At 43.7% G+C, this 21,947-nt stretch overlaps 1 protein-coding gene across 1 annotated transcript; it reads right to left on the reverse strand.

Annotated features, from left to right (window-relative positions):
* Window positions 1-783: 783 nt before the first annotated feature.
* On the reverse strand, window positions 784-20,316 carry LOC117546307 (synaptotagmin-5). The gene is made up of 6 exons (XM_034216498.1): window positions 20,195-20,316; window positions 15,420-15,903; window positions 14,470-14,941; window positions 10,868-11,039; window positions 3,124-3,284; window positions 784-1,387 (listed from the first exon to the last, which is right to left on the reverse strand). Exons 1-6 carry the CDS (start codon window positions 20,214-20,216, stop codon window positions 1,235-1,237), a joined length of 1,464 nt encoding a protein of 487 aa, XP_034072389.1. The 5' UTR covers window positions 20,217-20,316; the 3' UTR covers window positions 784-1,234.
* Window positions 20,317-21,947: the final 1,631 nt, after the last annotated feature.

Raw genomic sequence — 21,947 nt, forward strand, 5'->3', positions numbered from 1 at the left:
GCAGCGTGCGTTGAAGCTTGCCGGTCGGCGTGTCTGGCTCGCGACCAACAACCAATCACATTAATATCTCCTGCCCCGGAGACACAAGCACGCGGTTTGATTGGCTAGCGCTTGTACTGCCATATGATTTGATTGGCTGACGCTTCCGTCGAAGCTTGAAAAGTTGAACTTTTTTCAACTTTCGAAGTGAGCAACGGAGGCAAAGAGGCAAAGCGACGGAACCACAATGCAGTTCGGCAAAGCCTGACGTCACCCCATTCAAAGTGAATGGGAAGCGTCTCAGTTGAAGCAACGCACGCTGCCGTGTGGACACGCCAAAACGCCAACGCAACAACACACCAACATGCAAAAGCAACAACGCAACTACTAGCCAAAAGGCCAGGGTGAAGCCGTTGCAGTGACAGGAAGTAAATGTCAGACGGTCGTGTGAGGAAACCAAAGACTAAAGCAGTGAGTGAGGGAAACGTCCTGCAGTGAAGTGTGGAGGATGTTTGAACACTGGAGATCATTGCCGCTACATCATTAGTGACTTTTAACACACACACACACACACACACACACACACACACACACACACACACACACACACACACACACACACACACACACACACACACACACACACACACACACACACACACACACACACACACACACACACAATGAATACAACTTTTCCAGAGGGAGAACATTTACTCAAGTACACTACTTCATGTGGTCATCATGCACTTTTACTCCACTACATTTATTTACACCTTTAGTTACTTCACAGATTTGGGTTAATGATGTGAAATAAAGACCATTTATTGACATTAAGATCTATCATTATTGACCAGAGGTGGTTGTATGTTACTTAGTACTTCTACCCCACTACATACATTACAACAATGTCAGCACAAGTTGCATTTAACCAGAACGACACAGTTGTACATTTATACCGTTTTTAAGAAGTCACAGTGGAGATAATCACAAAGGCAATGTTGAGATGCAAACTGTTGATATGGAGAGAGCAGCTGCATATACAGTATCTGCATATCCGTCTCTTTCTAAAACAGCATGACCAGTTATTCAATGCATGATTATAATTATGGCTTCTATCAAAGTTGCCAAAGCAAACAAAATCCACATCTGATCCTAAAGGGCTCAAATTAAATACTTTGGCGCCCCATTGCACGTTATTCCCACTCTCTGTGTTTCGCTGTCGGGAGGTGATTCAGTCTGAGAGTTGTTGTATTCAGTGCAGCCCGCCTGATTGGATGTTGTGCCAGCGAGCCGTCTCTATTTGCCCCCGGCTGCACATTTCCTTCCAGTGTCCCTGACCCTCCTCTGAGGTATCGTCGCCGATTAACACCCGACCCAGAATACTGCTCTTAGTGTAGAGACGGCCCTGTGGACACATGGAGAATACTGAATAAAACATATGAAGATATTCAGATACAAATATGGTTTAAATCTGGCCTGCAGTCCCTTTTAACATCTCATGCCCTTTATTTCACCCTTTGAAAACAGTCACTTCCACATAAAAGCAAAACTGGCCTGCTACTTAGTAACTTTTTTGGGGGTTAAGTTGCTGAGTTGGAAATATTGGAAATATTGAAGAGCTGTCTGCTTTTTCTACCAAAAAGATGCTCAACAACAATGTCTCTTTGCAGAAATCTTAACCCTGTTACTCATAATAATCTGCATATCTTTTTTTGTGTACTTTCAAGTAGGAACTATTTCTTTCTACCCTTTTACAACACAGAAGGTGTCAGAGAATATTTTAATCCGATCTCTTTGTGTCTTGAGTTTCTCAGCGTTTCTGAGAAACTGTTAAAATACAAACATATGCTTTTCGTTAAGTCACATATGCTCTTGTCTGTAATGTGAGGAGGACACAGGTCAAGAGGTCCTCTGCCTTGCTCTGGGTGAGAAGTTTGGCACAACGGGTCTTTGTTCCAATGTCTGGTAATGATTAAGGTAGGAAAGGCGGGCTTTTTAGGACCCTCCTTTAAGGATATATCTATCTGTGTTTCTACCCTTTGTCTTTAGAGTGTTGCTAGGTGGCTCACATGAAAGTGTGATACACTTTGTGATCTCTCCGGCCGTATTCTACTCTCAATAAATAACAGTGTTTGACTAAAGCCGCTCCAGCTTCCATCCTTTCCTGAGCCTTGGCTCTGCATTGCTGCACAGAAGTTTCACTCACAGAAGGAATTCTGCATCTACACTTGTCCATGAGTACACTGTATGAACGCTTCCTTCCACACAATCATACTGTTATCGGGTGTATTTCATTAGAAAGAAAGCAGTTCCTACATTAAATGTCTCATATGGAAGTCTGTTGAGTAAATGGGTCATGACTTCTTCAAAAGTGCATTTCCATAACGTTTCATCCATAGTGTTTGTTGAGTTACGAATGTTCTTAAATGTACCTCCATTATATATGACAGAAGGCAGACATCTCTACAGTTTATCGTCAACACTGGGCGACTCACACTACAACTTATATATAGATAAACAGGAAAAAGTAAATTAGGTATTTAAGGGTGAACTGTGTAACCTAAAACTCAAGGTCAGTGTTTATTATGTAATTACTTGCATATAAGGGAGTTTGCAAAATAACCTCGTACCAAACACCTGAACTATTTAAAGAACATCCATAAACATTCATCTGTTTGCATCTTGCAAATACGTTATCTAATATATCATTCCATTTACTTGTGTATAGACTCTTCTTGCACTATTTCTGTTTTATTTGTATTTACTGGCCCATCTCAAAACATTATATTGCATTACATGTCACTTGTTAGACACTTTTATCCAAAGCGACTTACATACTCAATACTGTGGGCAATCCCACAGGAGCAATTTGGGGTGAAGTGTCTTGCCCAGGGACACAACGACATGCTGACTGCAGTGGGGTTTGAACCTGTGACCTCCTGATCCAAATACCAACTCACAACCCACTGCACCACACGCCTATTCCTATTGCACTATTTTATCTGTTTTATTTGTTTTATGTCCTATATATTCATGTTGCTCTGTTGGAGGAGCCTGTGACTAAAGTGTTTCATTGCCATATCTACACTGTAGCTGCTGTGCAAATGACAATAAAGCCTTAAAATTTGAAACTTGAAATACCTGCATGATGATGAACTCGAGCACCAGCTGGGAGATGTCCCCAGGTGGCAGGTCGAACAGGAAGGGAGCGTTCCAGACGGGATTCGAACCGCTCGCCCCTTTGGTCTCCTTCGTACCGATAACCTTCCCATCCTGACGCAGGTTGATGACAACGTAGTGGTCTGTGGGGAGAAAATAAGATAAGATAAGATGGACCTTTATCCCCGTGGGGAAATTCAGGAGTTTTAGTATCAACAGAGTGAGAGCGAAAGTACAGTACAGATTCACACAAGATCAATTCAATTAAAGATACAATTAAAAACATTTTGTATCTTATTATGTATGTTGCATTGTTGGAGGAGCTCAGGTCAGAATAATGTCATTGCCATTTCTACACTGTAGCTCATGACAATAAAACATTTGAATCTTGAATCTTTGAAAACAAAGTTTTTTTCATTTAAAAATGATATACAGATAAGTAACTGTTAAAACAAGAATTTAGTTAAATTAATTAAAGAAAAATATATACATATCTGAGTCCGGATTGTTAAATATATTTACATGTATCTGTGCAGGTCAAAGTGTTACGAACTCAGACACTTAGGATGTAGGACCCAATTGCAAGACCCGGGAGACAGAGGTAAAGTATTTGTAAGATACTTTATTTTCCAAAACAGCATTGAACAACACAAAAGGTAACTATTAAATCTCTAGCCGAGATGACAAAAATAGAGAACAAAAAATGAAAGCGCTCACGTAGTGAGGAATCAAACTTTTCAAGAGTACAAGGAGCATAGACCTGAACATAGCAAGAGACAATACGCATAGAACTGAACATGACAAGACACAAAAACGAACTGACACTGAACACTGGGAGACAGGGGAATTTAAACACAGGGTAACAAGACACAGGTGGGAATAATCAGGGGCGGGACTGACGCAGAAGGGGTGACAGGTGAAAACAATCAGGAATTTAGACACACCAGGGAAACTAACGACAGACAGGAAACACAGGGAAAAAAGACCAGACAATATACAGGGAGGAAAACATGACAAGGAGAACAGAAAAACACCCACTACCAGACACACAAACTTAAAACCGTGACAGAACCCCCCCCCCTCAAGGGACGGATTCTAGATGTCCAAAACAATCCAAAATCCAAAAGGGTGGGTGGAGGGTGTCCGGAACGACAACCCAGAAGCAAAGCACAGTCCATGATGGGTGTCTCGGGCGGACTACCCAGGGGCAAGGCAGAGTTCATAATGGAGTCCTCAGGCGGACGGCCCGGGGGCAAGGCAGAGCCCATGATGGAGTTCTCGAGCGGATGGCCCGGGGTCAAGGCAGAGTTCTTGGTGAAGTCCTCGGCCGGGGAACTCAGGAGACCGGGCTCACAGGCAGGAGCTGGTGGAATATCTGGCGGGTCAGGCGTAGACGAGACCCTGGACGGAACAGGACATAGGGTTGGCAGGACCCCCGGCAGAAGAGCAGTCGGCGGGATCCCCAACGGGACAGGACATGGAGTTGGCAGGACCCCTGACAAAACAGGTGTCGACTGGACCTCCAACGGCACAGGACATAGGGTTGGCAGGACCCCCGGCATGACAGCAGTCGTCGGGGCCTCCAACGGCACAGAACATAGGGTTGGCAGGACCCCCAGCGGAACATCCAACGGACCAGGACATTGGGTAGGGACTTGAGAGGGAACTCGAGAGGAGCCTCAAGAGGGAACTCGAGAGGAGCCTCGAGAGGAGACTCGAGAGGGGACTCGAGAGGAGACTCGAGAGGAGACTCGAGGGGGAACTCGAGCGGGGACTCGAGAGGGAACTCGAGAGAGGGCTCGAGAGGGAACTCGAGAGGGAACTCGAGAGGTGACTCGAGAGAGGGCTCGAGAGGGAACTCGAGAGAGGGCTCGAGAGGGAACTCGAGAGGTGACTCAAGAGGAGAATTGAGAGGGAACTAGAGAGGAGATTTGAGAGATGACTCGAGAGGGGACTGGAGAAGAGACTTGAGAGGGGACTCGAGAGGGAACTCGAGAGGAGACTTGAGAGGGAACTCGAGAGGAGATTTGAGAGATGACTCGAGAGGGGACTGGAGAAGAGACTTGAGAGGGGACTCGAGAGGGAACTCGAGAGGAGACTTGAGAGGGAACTCGAGAGGAGACTTGAGAGATGACTCGAGAGGGGACTTGAGAGCAGACTTGAGAGGGAACACACCAGGGAAACTAACGACAGACAGGAAACACAGGGAAAAAAGACCAGACAATATACAGGGAGGAAAACATGACAAGGAGAACAGAAAAACACCCACTACCAGACACACAAACTTAAAACCGTGACACAAAGTTATTGTGCAAATACATCCACCGTCATGATTTGATTTATTTAATTCAGTTTGCTTTTCTATTTTTGTCATATTTGTATTTAAAGGGTTCCTTTTGACAAGAATAAACCAAAAAGAGGCAAACAATTTTGATTAAAACAGACTGAATATAAGAAGTGAAAAAAGTGAGTTTTGTAGACTATGGTTTTGAGACGTCAAGTTTGAAGTTACAGGAAAGGAGGAAGTACAATTGAATGTTGAACATGATGGTGTAGGAGATCATAATGCTACAGTTAACTCTCATGAACTGAACATCTTTTTAAAAGGAATCACAGACAATGCAGTGTTAGCAACCTGTCAATCACAAAGTAGTCCCGCCTTAAAGCACACTCTGCTTTATCTTCTATTTTACAAATATGACCATAATTGACAAAATAAACGTCATGCTAGGTTGAAGAAGACTTGAAACTAGACATTGAGATCAAACCCTTTTCAGGAAAGAGTTTACTGAGATAATAAATCAAGTGAGGAGTCTGGAAATCTTCTCATCGACAAAAAAATCCAATCATTGGTTATTTTTGGTCTTGAATGCACACACACTAACTGCAGTTTTTGTGTTGATCTAACACTTCCTTGAACTCCTTTCCACTATCACTTCGCCAATAAATCCATTCTACAAGCGTATTGGAATTAATTAGAAATGCTAAAAACAACTTGTCGTTAGCAAACAACATTTCAGAAACTCAGAAACTCACAAAGAAGAAAACTGACCACTCGGCCTCAAACTGTCACATTCACTGCAGGAAACCAAAACATTAAAGCTGTTTTCCTCTCCATCTCCTGCTTCCTCCTCTCCTCGACAGCAGGGCTTTAAATCAGCCGCAGTGAGATGTGATGCAGACAGGAGGGGAAATGACAACGGGCTAATGTGATTATAAAACAAGCCAAAGAAGGATCCGGTCTGTCTGACTGTGGCCGAGACAAAACAGGGAAATAAGGACAGAGGCCCACAGACCTGATGGCAGTTTACATGTCCAACCATTGTCCTCCTGTATGGTGTGAGTATAGTTTCAATATATGCAGGTCATCTGGTTGATGATATTCGCTCTTCTTTTTCTGACTCACCTTTACTCACCACTGGGTCACCAGACCCTCCTTCCACCCACACACTAACCTCCTTTTCCCCTCTCTCTCCAAGTGAGGTTCTTACCCTCATTACCTCTGCCCGCCCTACCACCTGTCCTCTGGACCCTATCCCTTCAAACCTCCTTCAGACTATCGCTCCTGATATTCTACCGTTTCTCACCCATTTCATCAACACTTCTCTAACTTCTGGTCACTTTCCAAACAGTCTCAAGGAGGCAAGAGTAAACCCTCTCCTAAAGAAACCCACTCTCAACCCGTCTGATGTTATAAACTACAGGCCTGTCTCTCTCCTCCCGTTCCTGTCTAAATCACTTGAACGCGCTGTCTTTAAACAACTCTCCTGTTATCTCAATCAGAACAACCTTCTGGATCCGCACCAGTCTGGTTTCAAGGCAGGTCACTCCACAGAAACTGCTCTCATTGCTGTCACGGAGGAACTGCACACTGCCAAAACTGCATCCCTCTCCTCTGTCATCATCCTGTTGGACCTGTCTGCTGCATTCGACTCAGTGAATCATCAGATCCTCCTTCGCACTCTCCAAAAACTTGGAGTTTCAGGCTCTGCACTTTCCCTCCTCACCTCATACCTCAAAGACCGTACCTACAGGGTGACTTGGAGAGGGTCTGAGTCCGACCCTTGTCAATTAACTACAGGGGTCCCTCAGGGCTCTGTTCTTGGTCCCCTCCTCTTCTCCCTGTACACAAACTCGCTCGGATCAGTCATTAGCCCGCATGGTTTTTCTTACCACTGCTACGCTGACGACACCCAATTAATTCTGTCCTTTCCCCGCTCAGAGACCCAGGTCGTCACATCTCTGCTTGTCTAGCTGACATCTCTCAGTGGATGTCTGCTCATCACCTCAAGCTCAACCTTGACAAGACTGAGCTGCTCTTCCTTCCGGGAAAAGATTGTCCCACTCTTGACCTAACAATCAACATCGGCACCTCAGTTGTTTCCCCGACTCAGACTGCAAGGAATCTGGGTGTGACCCTAGATAACAACCTGTCCTTCACTGCAAACATCGCTGCTACAACCCGCTGCTGCAGATACACGCTTTACAACATCAGGAGGATGTGTCCCCAGCTGACACAGAAAGCGACGCAGGTTCTGGTCCAGGCTCTCGTCATCTCACGCCTAGACTACTGCAACTCCCTCCTGGCTGGTCTACCTGCATGTGCCATCCGACCTCTGCAGCTCATCCAGAATGCAGCGGCTCGTCTGGTCTTCAACCTTACTAAATTTTCCCACACCACGCCGCTCCTCCGCTCCCTCCACTGGCTTCCGGTAACTGCTAGAATCCACTTCAAGACACTGGTACTTGCTTACCATGCTGCGAATGGATCTGGCCCTTCGTACATCCAGGACATGGTTAAACCGTACACCCCAGCGCGTGCACTACGCTCTGCATCAGCCAAACGACTCGCTGCACCCTCGCTGCGAGGGGGACCCAAGTTCCCATCGGCAAAAACACGTGGGTTTGCTATCCTGGCTCCAAGATGGTGGAATGAGCTCCCCATTGACATCAGGACAGCAGATAGCTTGCACATCTTCCGGTGCAAACTGAAAACTCATCTCTTTCGACTCCACTTCGAGCGATAGAACTTTTAACAAAGCACTTTTATACTAATAAAGGGCTGGCTTATCTAAAGCCAGTTGAGTAGCACTTGAAATGTTTTGGCTCTATGAAACCTGATGTACTTATATGATTCTGTTTTCTTCAAGGTTGTGTCTTCCTGGTCGAATGTACTTATTGTAAGTCGCTTTGGATAAAAGCGTCAGCTAAATGCAATGTAATGTAATGTAATCTGTACCTTATTATCTCTCAATGGGACATTTGTTTTGTAGTATAGGGCAAAAACACAACACAGGATGTAAAAAATAAGCTATTTTTGCTAAATAACTGCTGCTGATATGTCAGTATTGGCTTGTTTATGTTGCCTTGAAATGTCCACACAACTCAGTTATTGCCAGAAAATACATTTGTAATACATGTTTTACTGAGTAAGATGATCCTAAACCAGTTTGAATTGTGTTTTTAAGAGTCTCCTCACCAATAGGGCTTCAACTCACAATTATTGTCATTAAGGATTCATCTGCATCTTATTTTCTGGGTAAGTTGATTAATGGATAAGTGGCGGAAAATATTAAAAGCGGTTCATGCAGTTCCTCGAGTCCAAACCCAAACATATAATATGATATGGAAGCATTGTATAGCAGGACATCTTTACATTTAAGAGGCTAAAGCAGCACTTTCTGCCAGGTTTTCATTAATAATGATTTTAAAGATGATTTGATCAGAAGCAATTACTTTTCTGTCCACAGACTAACTGCTTCTACACTAATATTGGATTCTGTCGCTCCTTTTACGCTTAGACGCACCAAAGTTCTCTCAGAGCCGTGGCTCAATGACTGTACTCGTGCTCTCAGACGCACCTGCAGGCGTGCAGAGAGAAAATGGAAAAAGGATAAACTCCATGTCTCCCTAGAAATCCTTCGTGCTTGCCTTTCCGACTCCCAGACGGCAGTCAAAGCAGCCAAAACAGAGCACATTTCTCTGTTAATCTCCAAAAACAGCCATAAACCTCAGGTTCTTTTTACATTACATTGCATTTAGCTGACGCTTTTATCCAAAGCGACTTACAATAAGTGCGTTCGACCAACAAAATACAAACTTGAAGAAAACAGAATCATATAAGTACATCAGGTTTCATAGAGCTAAAACATTTCAAGTGCTACTCAACTGGCTTTAGGTAAGCCAGTCCTTTATTAGTATATATGTGCTTTGTTAATAGTTCTAACGCTCGAAGTGGAGTCGAAAGAGATGAGTTTTCAGTCTGCGCTGGAAGGTGTGTAAGCTTTCTGCTGTCCTGATGTCAATGGGGAGCTCATTCCACCATTTTGGAGCTGTTAGACCTGACAGCTGCCTTCGACACTGTGGACCATAGCATCCTGTTGTCGCGGCTCGAACAGTCCGCAGGCATCACAGGCTCTGCCCTTGCATGGTTCAGGTCCTACCTGACAGACCGTAGCTTCTCAGTGCAGGTGCCTTCTCCTCTGCCAAAGCCCCTCTTACCTGTGGGGTTCCTCAAGGCTCTATTCTGGGCATACTGCCGTATGTACAGTAGAAAAAGGATGGGGCCCTAGATTCAATTCTCACAAAACACAACATCCCCTTCCATTGTTACGCCGATGATGTACAAATCGATCTGCCTCTCAATTCAAATGTCAACTCATTACAGCTATTGATGCAGCTTGACAGAGATCAAATCCTGGCTGAGCCAAACCAAACGAGAGTAAGACCGAGGTCATCTTTTTTGGACCCCAACCTCCAGCCTCTCCGGTTGATATTCTGGGCTCCCTCAATAAAAACATCCTCCCCTCTGTCATGAACCTTGGAGTGACCACCATAGTCAGCACCATAGTCAAGACCTGCTATTTTAAAATACGACTATTGGCCAAGACCAAGTCGTTTTTATCTTTTAAAGACCTAGAAAGGGTTATTAACGCCTTTGTAACCACAAGGCTGGATTACTGCAACGCTCTGTATGTGGGTATGGACCAGGCGTCAATTAGACAACTGCAGTTAGTCCAGAATGCAGCTGCGCGTCTTCTCACTGGCCACAAAAAGCGTGACCACATCACCCCAATTCTGGCCTCATTGCACTGGCTTCCAATTAGATTCAGAATTGATTTTAAAATCCTTTTCTTTGTTTTCAAAGCCCTAAATGGGCTGGCTCCGGCCTATATAGCAGAACTCCTCCAGCGCTACACCCCAGCCAGAGCCTTAAGGTCGGCTGACCAGCTGCTGCTGGTAGTGCCCAAGACCAGTCTCAAAACCCGAGGGCACCGAGCCTTCGCAGCAGCTGGCCCCAGGTTCTGGAACACTCTGCCCCTCCATGTGAGGTCGGCCCTGACCCTAGGGGTTTTTAAATCAACACTAAAGACTCACTTCTTCTCCCTGGCCTTCTAGTCAGAGCGGAGCACGACTCCTGACATTTCCCTGTGTTTGATTTTTATATTTGCTGTTGTAATTTATTGTCGTATGTTTGCTATCGCAATAAAGTGTTTTTTATTGCATGTACAGGCTTGACCAAAAATCGTTTGGAAAATGTGCTATATAAATCAAACTTGATTTGATTTGATTTAAATGCTGCATGTGTTGTCAAGTTGCTGAAGATGTTTTTTCATGTTTACAGGAACATTTGTGTCACTGCCACTGTAAATAATTATCATTAACCCCATGTTGCAGGGGGTAACAGTAGAAAAATATCTTATTTTGTTTTTTTGTAAATGTTTACCTGCAGTTCCTGGGATGCGTGTGAGCTTTGCCAGATTCTCTGCCTTCCTGACCATCACTTTGATTCGCTGAGCCAGAGTCTGAAACTGCAGCAGGACGAACAGCTGGCCCAAAACCCGCGGCACACACACCGAGCTCTTCCTGCGACCCAGAGTTTCCTGGGAGCTCACACTCTGAGGATAGGAAAGAAGGGAGAAAGAAACATGTGACACATTTGACAACAGGGAAGAAAGATGGTCTTCTTTCACTCTGCAGATTTCCCTTCATCCTTTTAGGAGGTGAAGGAAGTGACACAGAGGAAATAAACCAAGAGAATGGAGCAGATTTAAACTGTAAAGCATTTAAAACCCATGCTCAGTATTTTTACTGTAAATGAATGAGTCCCCCAAGGCATTGATACTGTCAGAATACATTTAAAGGGATTCACAATGAAAGGAAAGGTTCAATGAGTTTATCTTCATTTCATGGATCTATTAAAAATATAATCACATTTATTCATGAGGCATGTTGGATTCCCCTGCCTGAGGAGCTCAGCTGTTCAGAATCTGCATCACATTTCCAATCACTCAAAGTTAATCTGTGATGTTGGTTTTATGTAGATGTCAGGATTGTGCATGTTCTCGCCATTGACCACCCATCCTAAAATAATCCAGGCGTCTGCAATGCACTGAGGCACTGTCATTCTAAAGGGGTCATTTACATCTGATTTCCTGTCAGATCTCTATAGCTTGCATCGGTTGGGCGGTGGTGAGTCAGACGTCGAGCAGCAGAGTGTGAAGGAGATTTTATCCCAACAAGTGAGTTCAGATAAGGCTCAGCCCCTCCGTCATTTTAATTCAGAGACACTGACCCTTACTCTGCCTTTTAAATTCAAATTCAAAGCCTCAACTGGCTCCTTTCGACGTGAAGGAGGAGCGGCTCAACTCCGAGTCCCTCCCGGATGACTGAACTTCTCACCTTATCCCTAAGGGAGACACCAGCCACCCTGCGGAGAAAACCCATCTCGGCCGCTTGTATCCTTAAATCATCATGCACCTTATTCCAACAAAATGTCAAAACAGGGAATATAATGCAGATGAATAATCCTGGAAGAGCCTATATTAAAAGATAGAGTCCGTACTACACACGTCACATCCACATCCAAACAGTTGATTCACACCGAACAAGAGAAAGATAAGATAAAGATAAGATAAGATACAATAGGACTTTATTTATCCCGAAGGAAATTGTTGTGCCAGAGTTACAACAAATAAAATAAACACAGCAGCATAAAAATAAAACTCTACACTAACAGTGCAGTAAAAAGAGCAATTAAATAACTAGGAAACATAGACGGTCACATAATTAATGTAAAATACTGTACAGTGACAAGCAGTATTTAGTACTGCAAATAACGTAGTGGAAGATAATGTAATTGCACGTTATTATAGAACATTATTAATAAGAAGAAGAATATTGCACATGATATATAGCAGAGTGTATAATGATGGTAATGTTATTTATTTTGCGCATAGTGGTGTTGTGGAAGTTCTCAGTTCTCTTTACTGAAGGGTGAAGAGTTATAGAGTTTGATGGCCAATGAGAGGACGAACCTTGTGTGCCGTGGAAATGATACTGTCCTCCCTGCCGAGCAAACTGCATGCATTCTAGACGAAAACAAAGCAATGTCTGTCCCCCCCCCTCCTTCCTGCAGGAGTCAGTTATTGGTGCCCTCTGGCTGAGTCTCAGAGGGCACAGCGTGGGCGCGCTGCCAATTTTCAGCACTCTGGTTGTTTATTCTGCAGTCACTAACAACAATGTCACCATGACTAACAACAGTGGAAAAATGGCTAATGGGAGAGCTGATTAGACGCTGCATTCCTTCATGGATTAAACATGATATGTGCTATTTGTAGGTCTGCACATTTCCCTATCAGTGAAATCAACTGACGATGCAGACTTTGTTAAAAAAACGTTTTTGAGAGACATCAGTACAGGGAGAGCAGTGCATAAAGTCAGTGTCCCAAAAGAGAAGTTCAAATACCTAAAAACAATACATTTGGAACACACACACACAAAATTAGCATTTAACGTAACAGCTCAATCACTTCTCTCACTGATTGTGCTGATTTTGTTTTTTCATGTATTGTGTCTTGATATCTGTCTGTTGATGTTACACATGGAGCTGCTGTGATGCAAGTCAAATTTCAGACTTGATCTAAACATTAAAGTATTATCGTACTGTATCGTAGATGCTTTATCGAACATTTGTGTTTTTTGTGTATTTATATTTGTAAAAGCTACGTTTTTTGTCAACAAATGAATGAATCATTGCGATATACCTTCTTCAACTTGCATTTGGTTGGGTTGAGCTGCCGGGCTTTAATTTAGCGCACATTATTCAATATGCTCCAAATCTCTTATAGATGATAGGAGTCCAGGCCTGAAGACTGCACGCCAATATTGACTCTTTGACGTAGCGCCACCTACTGGCAACAGGAAGTTTCAGGTTTTAGGTGAAGTTTGCCTATTTTGCCCAAACTGAACCATTCAAATTAACCCAAACATGATCTTTTTCTTAACAAAGTAGTTGTGTTGCCTGAACCTAAAACAAGTTGTTTTACTTCACCACATAAAGCAAGTGTTTAAATCTGTCTCCATTTAGCTTAACTTTTGTCAAGCGCAAGTACGCTCAAGATTTCTCATGGATGATACGAATCTACATGCCAATATTGACTCTTTGACATATCACCACCTACTGGCAACAGGAAGTTAAAGGTTTTAGGGGAAGTTTGCCCATTTTGCCCAATCTGAACCATTTAAATGGTGATGACGACTCATAACGACCATTCAATGGGCTGATAACATAGAAACTGACGTGTCGACCACTTCAAATCTGCATTACATATCTGTATTACATGCTTTACTGAACATTTGTGTTTTTTGTATATTTATGCTTGTAATAGCTACGTTTTTTGTCAACAAATAATTATAATAATAATTGGGATATGCCTTCTCCAGCTTGCTCTTAGTTGGGTTGAGCTGCAGGCTGTAGGTGGAGGTTGACTTAATTACAGACATCTCTTTCCCAATGTATGTCAATTGGAAAACATATCTTTGGGCCCAATGACATCACGGCCTGACACGGAAGATGTAGTTCCGCCGTTTGGGTAATACGAAAAGTTGCTTCGATGTCTAGCACACTTCCTTTGTGTACTATTGCTTGTAAAAGCTACGTTTTTGTCAACAAATCAATGAGTACTTGGGATATACCTGTGATGGAAACTTCTGAAGCAATGGAGACGAGACTCAGAGAGACACAGAGAGAGCAGAAACTTTGATGGCACGATCTCTACCCCAGACCCTAGTTCTGAGAGAATAATCAACATGCTGCATAACAAGATAAAACCATAACACCCCTATCAGCTGACGCCAACAGGCAGGAACAGGAAGAAAGAACACTGAGAGCAGCTCAAGGTCTCAGGCCTGTGCTCAGTGAGGGCAGTACAGACTGATAAACTGGGTCAAAGTTATGGGCCTATGAAAATATTTCCCCAACAGTTCCTTGAACTTCCAAAACCTACCCCAATAATAAGTTTATGTCAACAAATGAATGGGATATACCTTCTTCAGCTTGCTTTTGGTTGGGTTGAGCTGCCGGCTGTAGGTTGAAGTTTTATCCGGTTCCCACTCGAGCGTTTCACAGGGCAGCTCCACCGATCCCAACGCCGCCTCCCTCAGGCCGGAGAACTCCCGGCTGAACACCGCCAGCCTCAGGGTGCAGCTCCGCAGCTCCACCACAGAGCCCACCTGCAGCACCAGGCTCTGACCGTGGAGCTCCGTGCTGAGGCTGCGGCGCCTGGACGTCGTCCGCTGAGGGGAGGGGCAAAGTGGGGGTAGGCTAGCCCTAACAAACACCCCCGTACGCCTTCGATTGACCCCCGAAAGCCCCAGGATGTTGACCATTAGGGTGCCACAGGTGGAGGAGAAGATCAGGGTGAAGTGGAGGAGAGGAGCTGGTTTTAAAGTGGAGTTAGAGCCATACTGGGATGGATAATATGGCTTCCCCTGGTGGCTGGGAGGTGTCAGGTGACCGCTGTAAGGCAAGGCAAGTTTATTTATACAGCACCTTTCAACACAAGGCAATTCAAAGTGCTTTACAAAAATGAAAGACATTAAGAGCATTAATAGTGCAGCAGAAAGACATTATAAAATGGCATTTTAAAACACTTGTTTAAAAATATTTGTTCATCTTAATTCATTTCTTATAATTGTATCTTTGATTTTATCTTGAATTGTATTAATCTCTAATCTGGTGTGAATCTGTGCTGTCCTGTTTTTCAATCTTACCCTGTTGCTGTTAAACTACTGAATTTCTCCACGCACATTAATAAAGGTCCATCTTATCTTATCTTACCTTATAAGCAAAGATAATAAAACATGAATAACACAGGTAGGCTACATGACAAATAAAAGTTACAGTGCAGTGTGAGATATGAATATATCAATTAAAAGTAGCGGCAAAAAGAAAAGTCTTCAGCCTTGATTTAAAAGTAGTAAGAGTTGCAGCGGACCTGCATATTTCTGGTAGTTTGTTCCAGCTGTACAGGAAGCTTTCTCCACTCACGGTGCTTCTCCGACACTTGGACTTGCACAACTTAGTGAGGGAGGGCAGGGAAGCTCTTCCATGACTCGGGCATTTATTTATAGGTGAGCAAGGGACAGCCGGGGTGCTGAGGCGACGCATCGGGAAAGAAGAAGATGGTGATTGCAACAGGTTATTGGGGTTTGGGTCAAAGAGCAGAGCGGTGAAATCGTCCTCTGATGGAGAAGAGATGCTGTTAGACGACGGGAACTCCAACACGTCTCCATCCAGCTCCTCGTATTGCTGCTTCACCAGAGTCAAAGTGACTCTCTCTGCAGGATGAGGAGACAGGAACACAGCCTCCTTGTCCTCCGATGAAACGCTTTTTCTTCTGCGACAGCAAAGGACACAGCCGAGAACCAGACAGTAGCAAAACACAGCTAGACCCACCGCCAGAAGGATCTGCAGGTGAACTGAGGACAGAAAACACAAAAAGAGACAGATACTGGGTTAACGGGTTTAATGAGGACCAGGAAATACAGGCTGTTTCGAAACTGGTCGGGCCACATTCTGGAAGTTTTTCATCTTTTCCGGCATTTTGACAAACTTCACAAGGCAGTGACAGTTGTAGACTATGTTAATGGTTTAACGAGTAGCAGGTTTTGTTCCAAAATTGGTCGGGACACTTTTTAGTGGAGGGTCTGGACGATTTTCACCTTTCCGGCATTTTGATAAGCTTCTTTTGCACCAATTGATGACGAAAAACACAAAATGAGACAGATACCGAGTTAATGGGTTTAATGAGGACCAGGAAATACAAGTTAATGGACTTAATGAGTAGCTAAAAGTATACATTTTGTTTAAAAATTGGTCGGGACACTTTTTAGTGGAGGGTCTGGAAGTTTTTCATCTTTTACTGCATTTCAACAAGGTTTTTCTTGCACCAATTTCTGATGAAAAACTCAAAAAACTCAAAATGAGACATATGAATACTGCGTTAACGGGTTTTCTGAGGACCAGGAAATACAGGTTTCCTTTCAGTATTAGTCAGGACAGTTATTCAGTGGAGGGTCCGTTAGATTTGAGTATGAGACGCTTCATATTCTGCATTTGGATGCAATTTTTTGGACACATTTATGATGGCAGATGGCAGTTAAAATCCAAAGTATTATTGGATATAATACAGTAAGGCTTTCAGGAATTATGTATTCCATTCAAACATGTGTTTTTATATTTGAGAGAAAAGACTAATTTGCAAATTAACAAATGTATTACGTTGTGTGCATCGATTGACCCGTCAGTAAAGACACATTTAAGGGGAATTCATTATAAGAGTTGATGTGGCGTCTGACTCCGAACACGGTCATGTTGTGTCTGCAGTCTGCGCTCCTAACCAGATCAAAGAGGAAGTATCATCATCATAATTGTATAAATGGGATTGTCACAGTTCGATCCAAAGCAGGAGCAGAGTACATGCAATGCATCCGTGTCAGTTTCCCTTTAATTCAATTACTGTGTGTTTGTTTTCATCAAAATGAAATCGCTCACGTAGTGAGGAACAAAACTTTTCAAGAGCACAAAGAGAGCATAGGCCTGACCATGGCAAGAGACAAGACGAACTGACACTGAACACTGGGAGACAGGGGAATGTAAACAGAGGATAACAAGACACAGGTGAAAACAATCAGGGGCGGGGGCTGGTACTGATGATCACAGGAGACACACAAGGGAAACAGGTGAACACAATCAGACAATTAGACACACCAGGGAAACTAACGACAGGGAGGAAAACACAGGGAGAAGGACCAGACAATACACAAGGAGGAAAACATGACAGGGAGAACAGAACAGACACACCAAACTAAAACCGTGACATGACATAATAATCGTGACAATATATCAACTTACCATTGGTGGAAAGAATATACTCAATCACCATAATACTATTTTGACAAAATTGTACTTGAGTATTTCATACATTTATTGAACACTTACATGTTAAAAAATGTGATTTGTTTATATGATATGATGATACATTACCAGTATTTAAAATTGGCTTCCCATTGATGAACAATACATTAAAATGCCCTGACATGTTTATGTTAGTGATAAAAAAAGGATAATATAATATTATATGAAAATATAATACTGTAAAATGTGTCATTATGCATATTGAGTACTTTTACTTTTGATTCTGTAAGTACATGTATTACCTGTGTACTTCTAGTTAATTAACATTTCCCACTTGAGACTTTTACTTGTAATGGTTTAAGACAATAGAAATTCTACTTTTTTTTGGTAACCAAATACATCAATATTTATATATTTATAGGGTTTATTTTTGGAGGTCAGGCTGATTGTCGAACCTCAGATTGAGGAGGAACAATGCGGATTCCGTCCTGGTCGTGGAACAACGGATCAGCTTTTTACTCTCGCAAGGATCCTGGAGGGGGCCTGGGAGTACGCTTATCCATTCTATATGTGTTTTGTAGACTTGGAGAAGGCGTATGACCGAGTTCCAAGGGAGTTACTGTGGGAGGTGCTGCGGGAGTATGGGGTGAGGGGGTCTCTACTCAGGGCCATCCAATCTCTGTACTCCCAAAGCGAGAGCTGTGTCCGGGTCCTCGGCAGTAAGTCGGACCCATTTCCGGTGAGGGTTGGCCTCCGCCAGGGCTGCGCTTTGTCACCAATCCTGTTTGTAATATACATGGATCGGATTTCGAGGCGTAGTCATGGGGGAGGGGGTCTGCAGTTCGGTAGAGTAAGGATTGCACCACTGCTTTTTGCAGATGATGTGGTTCTAATGGCTTCATCGGTCTGCGACCTTCAGCACTCACTGGATCGGTTCGCAACCGAGTGTGAAGCGGCTGGGATGAGGATCAGCACCTCCAAATCTGAGGCCATGGTTCTCAGCAGGAAACCGATGGACTGTCCACTCCAAGTAGGGAATGAGTCCTTACCCCAAGTGAAGGAGTTCAAGTATCTCGGGGTCTTGTTCTCGAGTGAGAGAACAATGGAGCGTGAGATGGGCCGGAGAATCGGAGCAGCGGGAGCAGTACTGCAGTCGCTTTACCGCACCGTTGTGACGAAAAGGGAGCTGAGCCAGAAGGCAAAGCTCTCTGTCTACCGGGCCATTTTCGTTCCTACCCTCACCTATGGTCATGAAGGATGGGTCATGACCGAAAGAACGAGATCGCGGATACAAGCGGCCGAGATGGGTTTTCTCCGCAGGGTGGCTGGTGTCTCCCTTAGGGATAAGGTGAGAAGTTCGGTCATCAGGGAGGGACTCGGAGTTGAGCCGCTCCTCCTTCGCGTCGAAAGGAGCCAGTTGAGGTGGTTCGGGCACCTAGTTAGGATGCCACCTGGGCGCCTCCCTAGGGAGGTGTTCCAGGCACGTCCAGCTGGGAAGAGACCAAGGGGTAGACCTAGGACCAGGTGGAGGGATTATATCTCTTCGCTGGCCTGGGAGCGCCTTGGAATCCCCCAGTCAGAGCTGGTTGATGTCGCCAGGGAAAAGAAAGTTTGGGGCTCTCTGCTGGAACTGCTACCACCGCGACCCGACCACGGATAAGCGGGAGATGATGGATGGATGGATGGATTTTTGGAGCTTTCACAAAATATTAAAACAATGAGATTACTAATAAATCAATATTATCAGTTATAAAGGTATCATGATTAAAGATACATAATAAAAAAGCTAAGCCAGTCTCGTTAGAAATAAGACAATAAAATCACTTAACTGTAATTAAGCCCTCAGAACAGCAAAAAGACACTTAGGACATAAACACACACAAAAAAAAAAATCTATAACAACATTAAGACTCATCTTAAAATCTTGATTTAATATTAGAAACAAGTTGTTTTAATTCCCAGCTCTCACACAAATTTCAAAAACGTGAATTTGTGATCAAATAAATGGGTTTGAACACTCTGTATACAATTGTGACGCTGAGCTCCAATGTCCATTAATGTCAGAAACTGAGGGGGTGGGGGGGGGGGAGGGGGGATGAGTCATGCAGCATCACTGGGGGACAGTGGTGAAAACACTGGGACCATCTCCAGGTAAACAGCCAGCAATGAGAGGGGGATGTTGATGATCTTATAAAAGACAATCCATCACTTCTTAGGGATGTGTTTATCTCATAAATCAGCTTAAAATATAGTGAGTTTAGGCACTCAATTAGGAGCTAAACATGATAAAAACATCAAATTATCTCAGGGTTGTGTCCCAATAAGAACCATTCTCTCCCTTTAAGACACTGCAAGATATGTATTATGTAAAAATGTAAAATTACAAAGCAAGTCATCCTTTTATTGGCACAGGAACAGGCAGGTCCTCCAACATTATATGAAAAGTGTAGAAAGGCTGCAGCAGTGATTTAAGATTGTAAAGGCTGATGGATCAATCTAAAATATGACTGGGACTAAAAGAGTTAAATCTGAGTTGTGCCAAATCTCCATGTTGCTAGATGTCACTCAATCCTGCAGTAATAACAACATGCATTGACTTTACTTGCAGAAAGTAAAGATTATTCTAACCTCTGTGCTTGAATTATATTTTCCTATTTACCTACAAGCTCTTGGTCCTTATTCATACAAAGTAATCTAAAACAAACACCCTCACAATAACTTGCAGCCTGTCTCTCCTCAGAGCATGCCTCAGTTTAGACTGCCATATGCAACAAAAATGCAACACGATGACACAAAACCGACATGCAGAGATAAAACAAAAAGTAGACAAAGTGAGAAATGAAGTCTTCCTACCTGCAAGAGTGTGCTGCGACATGTTGCCATTCAGCTGTGAGAGAGTGTGTGTGTGTGTGTGTGTGTGTGTGTGTGTGTGTGTGTGTGTGCGTGCGTGCGTGTGTGTGTGTGTGTGTGTGTGTGTGTGTGTGTGTGTGTGTGTGTTGTGTGTGTGTGTGTGTGTGTGTGTGTGTGTGTGTCAGTGCGCAGGGACCTGAAGTCCTGCAGCCAATCGCCTCCTCTGCTGCCTCGGATTTATTTATACCACGCAAACAGTGCGTCGGCAGGAAGCGTCCAATCAGCGCCTCTTTAAAACAGTCCCGCCTCCCTGCGACATTCATTGCATTGATTCATTCATTCATAAATAACATGTGTTGATTATTCAGTAGGCTCATTGTGACACAAAAGAAAAGAAAGTAGTAAAATATCATGGCATATGTTATTGCCATCATGTATTTAAAACTACCTTCAATATAAATTTCATAACAAACTGATTCAGATCAATTCAGGCCAGGCAACAATAAGGGATGGCATGCAATTTATCAGTCAAGTAGCAGTTGGTTTCAGAAAATAAATGATATTTGGGGTTTTCTCTTTCCTGTAGTGTGTTATATCGGTTTTAGTGCATGTTAATGGTCTTCAAAGGCAAAAACCAGTTTCTGTCCCACACTCTTCCATCACTTTGTAACACTCCTATTGGCGAGTGCTCCAACACATTGTATGTGATAGGCTAAGGGGCGGGGCATCTCTAAGCTGTGCACAACAGAGTGGACCAGCTAACCAATCAGAGCACACTGGGCTCTGGTTTCAGACAGAGGGTGAAAAGAGGTGCTGCAGCACAGGCAGTATGAGAAAAAGAGCTTTTTGAACATTAAAGTAGTGATGGTGAGATGAACGGCCCGTCCACACAGCAGCTTTTGGCGATTTGTCCACCGCTTCCAGCGCGTCTCCGCCCATTGACTTTGAATGGGGATGACGTCACTTTCCCTCGCTTGTCGCCGAATTGCATTGTGGGGGGGCGAGGCGAAGATTTCCAGGATTTCCAGGATGTTCAGGATTCCAAAGTTGAACAATGTTCAACTTTTGAGGCTGAGCTGGAAGCGACAGCCAATCAGATCCGTTTATGCAAATCTGACAGTTCAAGCGCTAGCCAATCAAACCGCGTGCAAGCTGGGAGAACCAGACCCGCAGTTCATTTCTATATTCCACAAAAATGGAGGAGAACTTAGTTATTGCGGTAGCAAATCACCCGGTTCTTTATGACCAGTCCCTATTTACTTACCGGGATACAAACCGGAGGAACCAGGCATGGGGGGAGGTGGCAGAGGCAGTGGGTGAAACTGGTAGGTTTTCGCTTGTTTGGGGATTTTATATCCAGTTTACTTCGTTGCTAGTTTACTTCGTTGCTAGCAAGCATATACAGTATCATTAGCCAGCATGGAATGTAGCATAAAATAGCACCATAAACATTAATCTCATAAATGTTCAAAATGTTAAAAAAATAAATGTTCATCATAGCCCTTCCTATTTGACAATAGTGTAGAAGAACCGGGTTTTTTTGCTTTGTATGTCGGGGGCGGGATATTCATGTGATTGGTTGTTGGTCGCGAAATCCCCAAGCTGTCAGACACGCCCAGCTCCAGGATTTTCAAGATTTGGTCAAAGCTGCTGTGTGGACACACCGGAAGCCTTATGAAGCTTTGAAGCTTTCCAGCCAATTGGTTCGCAAAAGGGTTCATCTCATGAGGCTTCATCATGGGCTTCATTTGAACAC

Source organism: Gymnodraco acuticeps, unplaced genomic scaffold (genome assembly GCF_902827175.1).
Source record: "Gymnodraco acuticeps unplaced genomic scaffold, fGymAcu1.1, whole genome shotgun sequence".
Taxonomy (NCBI): Eukaryota; Metazoa; Chordata; class Actinopteri; order Perciformes; family Bathydraconidae; genus Gymnodraco; species Gymnodraco acuticeps.

What these genes read in the sequence shown, in the direction of transcription:
- LOC117546307 (XM_034216498.1), bottom strand. Translation starts at nt 20,216, where the DNA reads ATGTCGCAGCACACTCTTGCAG. An exon ending in AAACTACCAGAAATATGCAG is followed by an intron (nt 14,942 to 15,419) that starts GTCCGCTGCAAC and finishes CTTGCCTTACAG; the next exon opens with CGGTCACCTGACACCTCCCA. An exon ending in ACGCATCCCAGGAACTGCAG is followed by an intron (nt 3,285 to 10,867) that starts GTAAACATTTAC and finishes TTCTCCCCACAG; the next exon opens with ACCACTACGTTGTCATCAAC.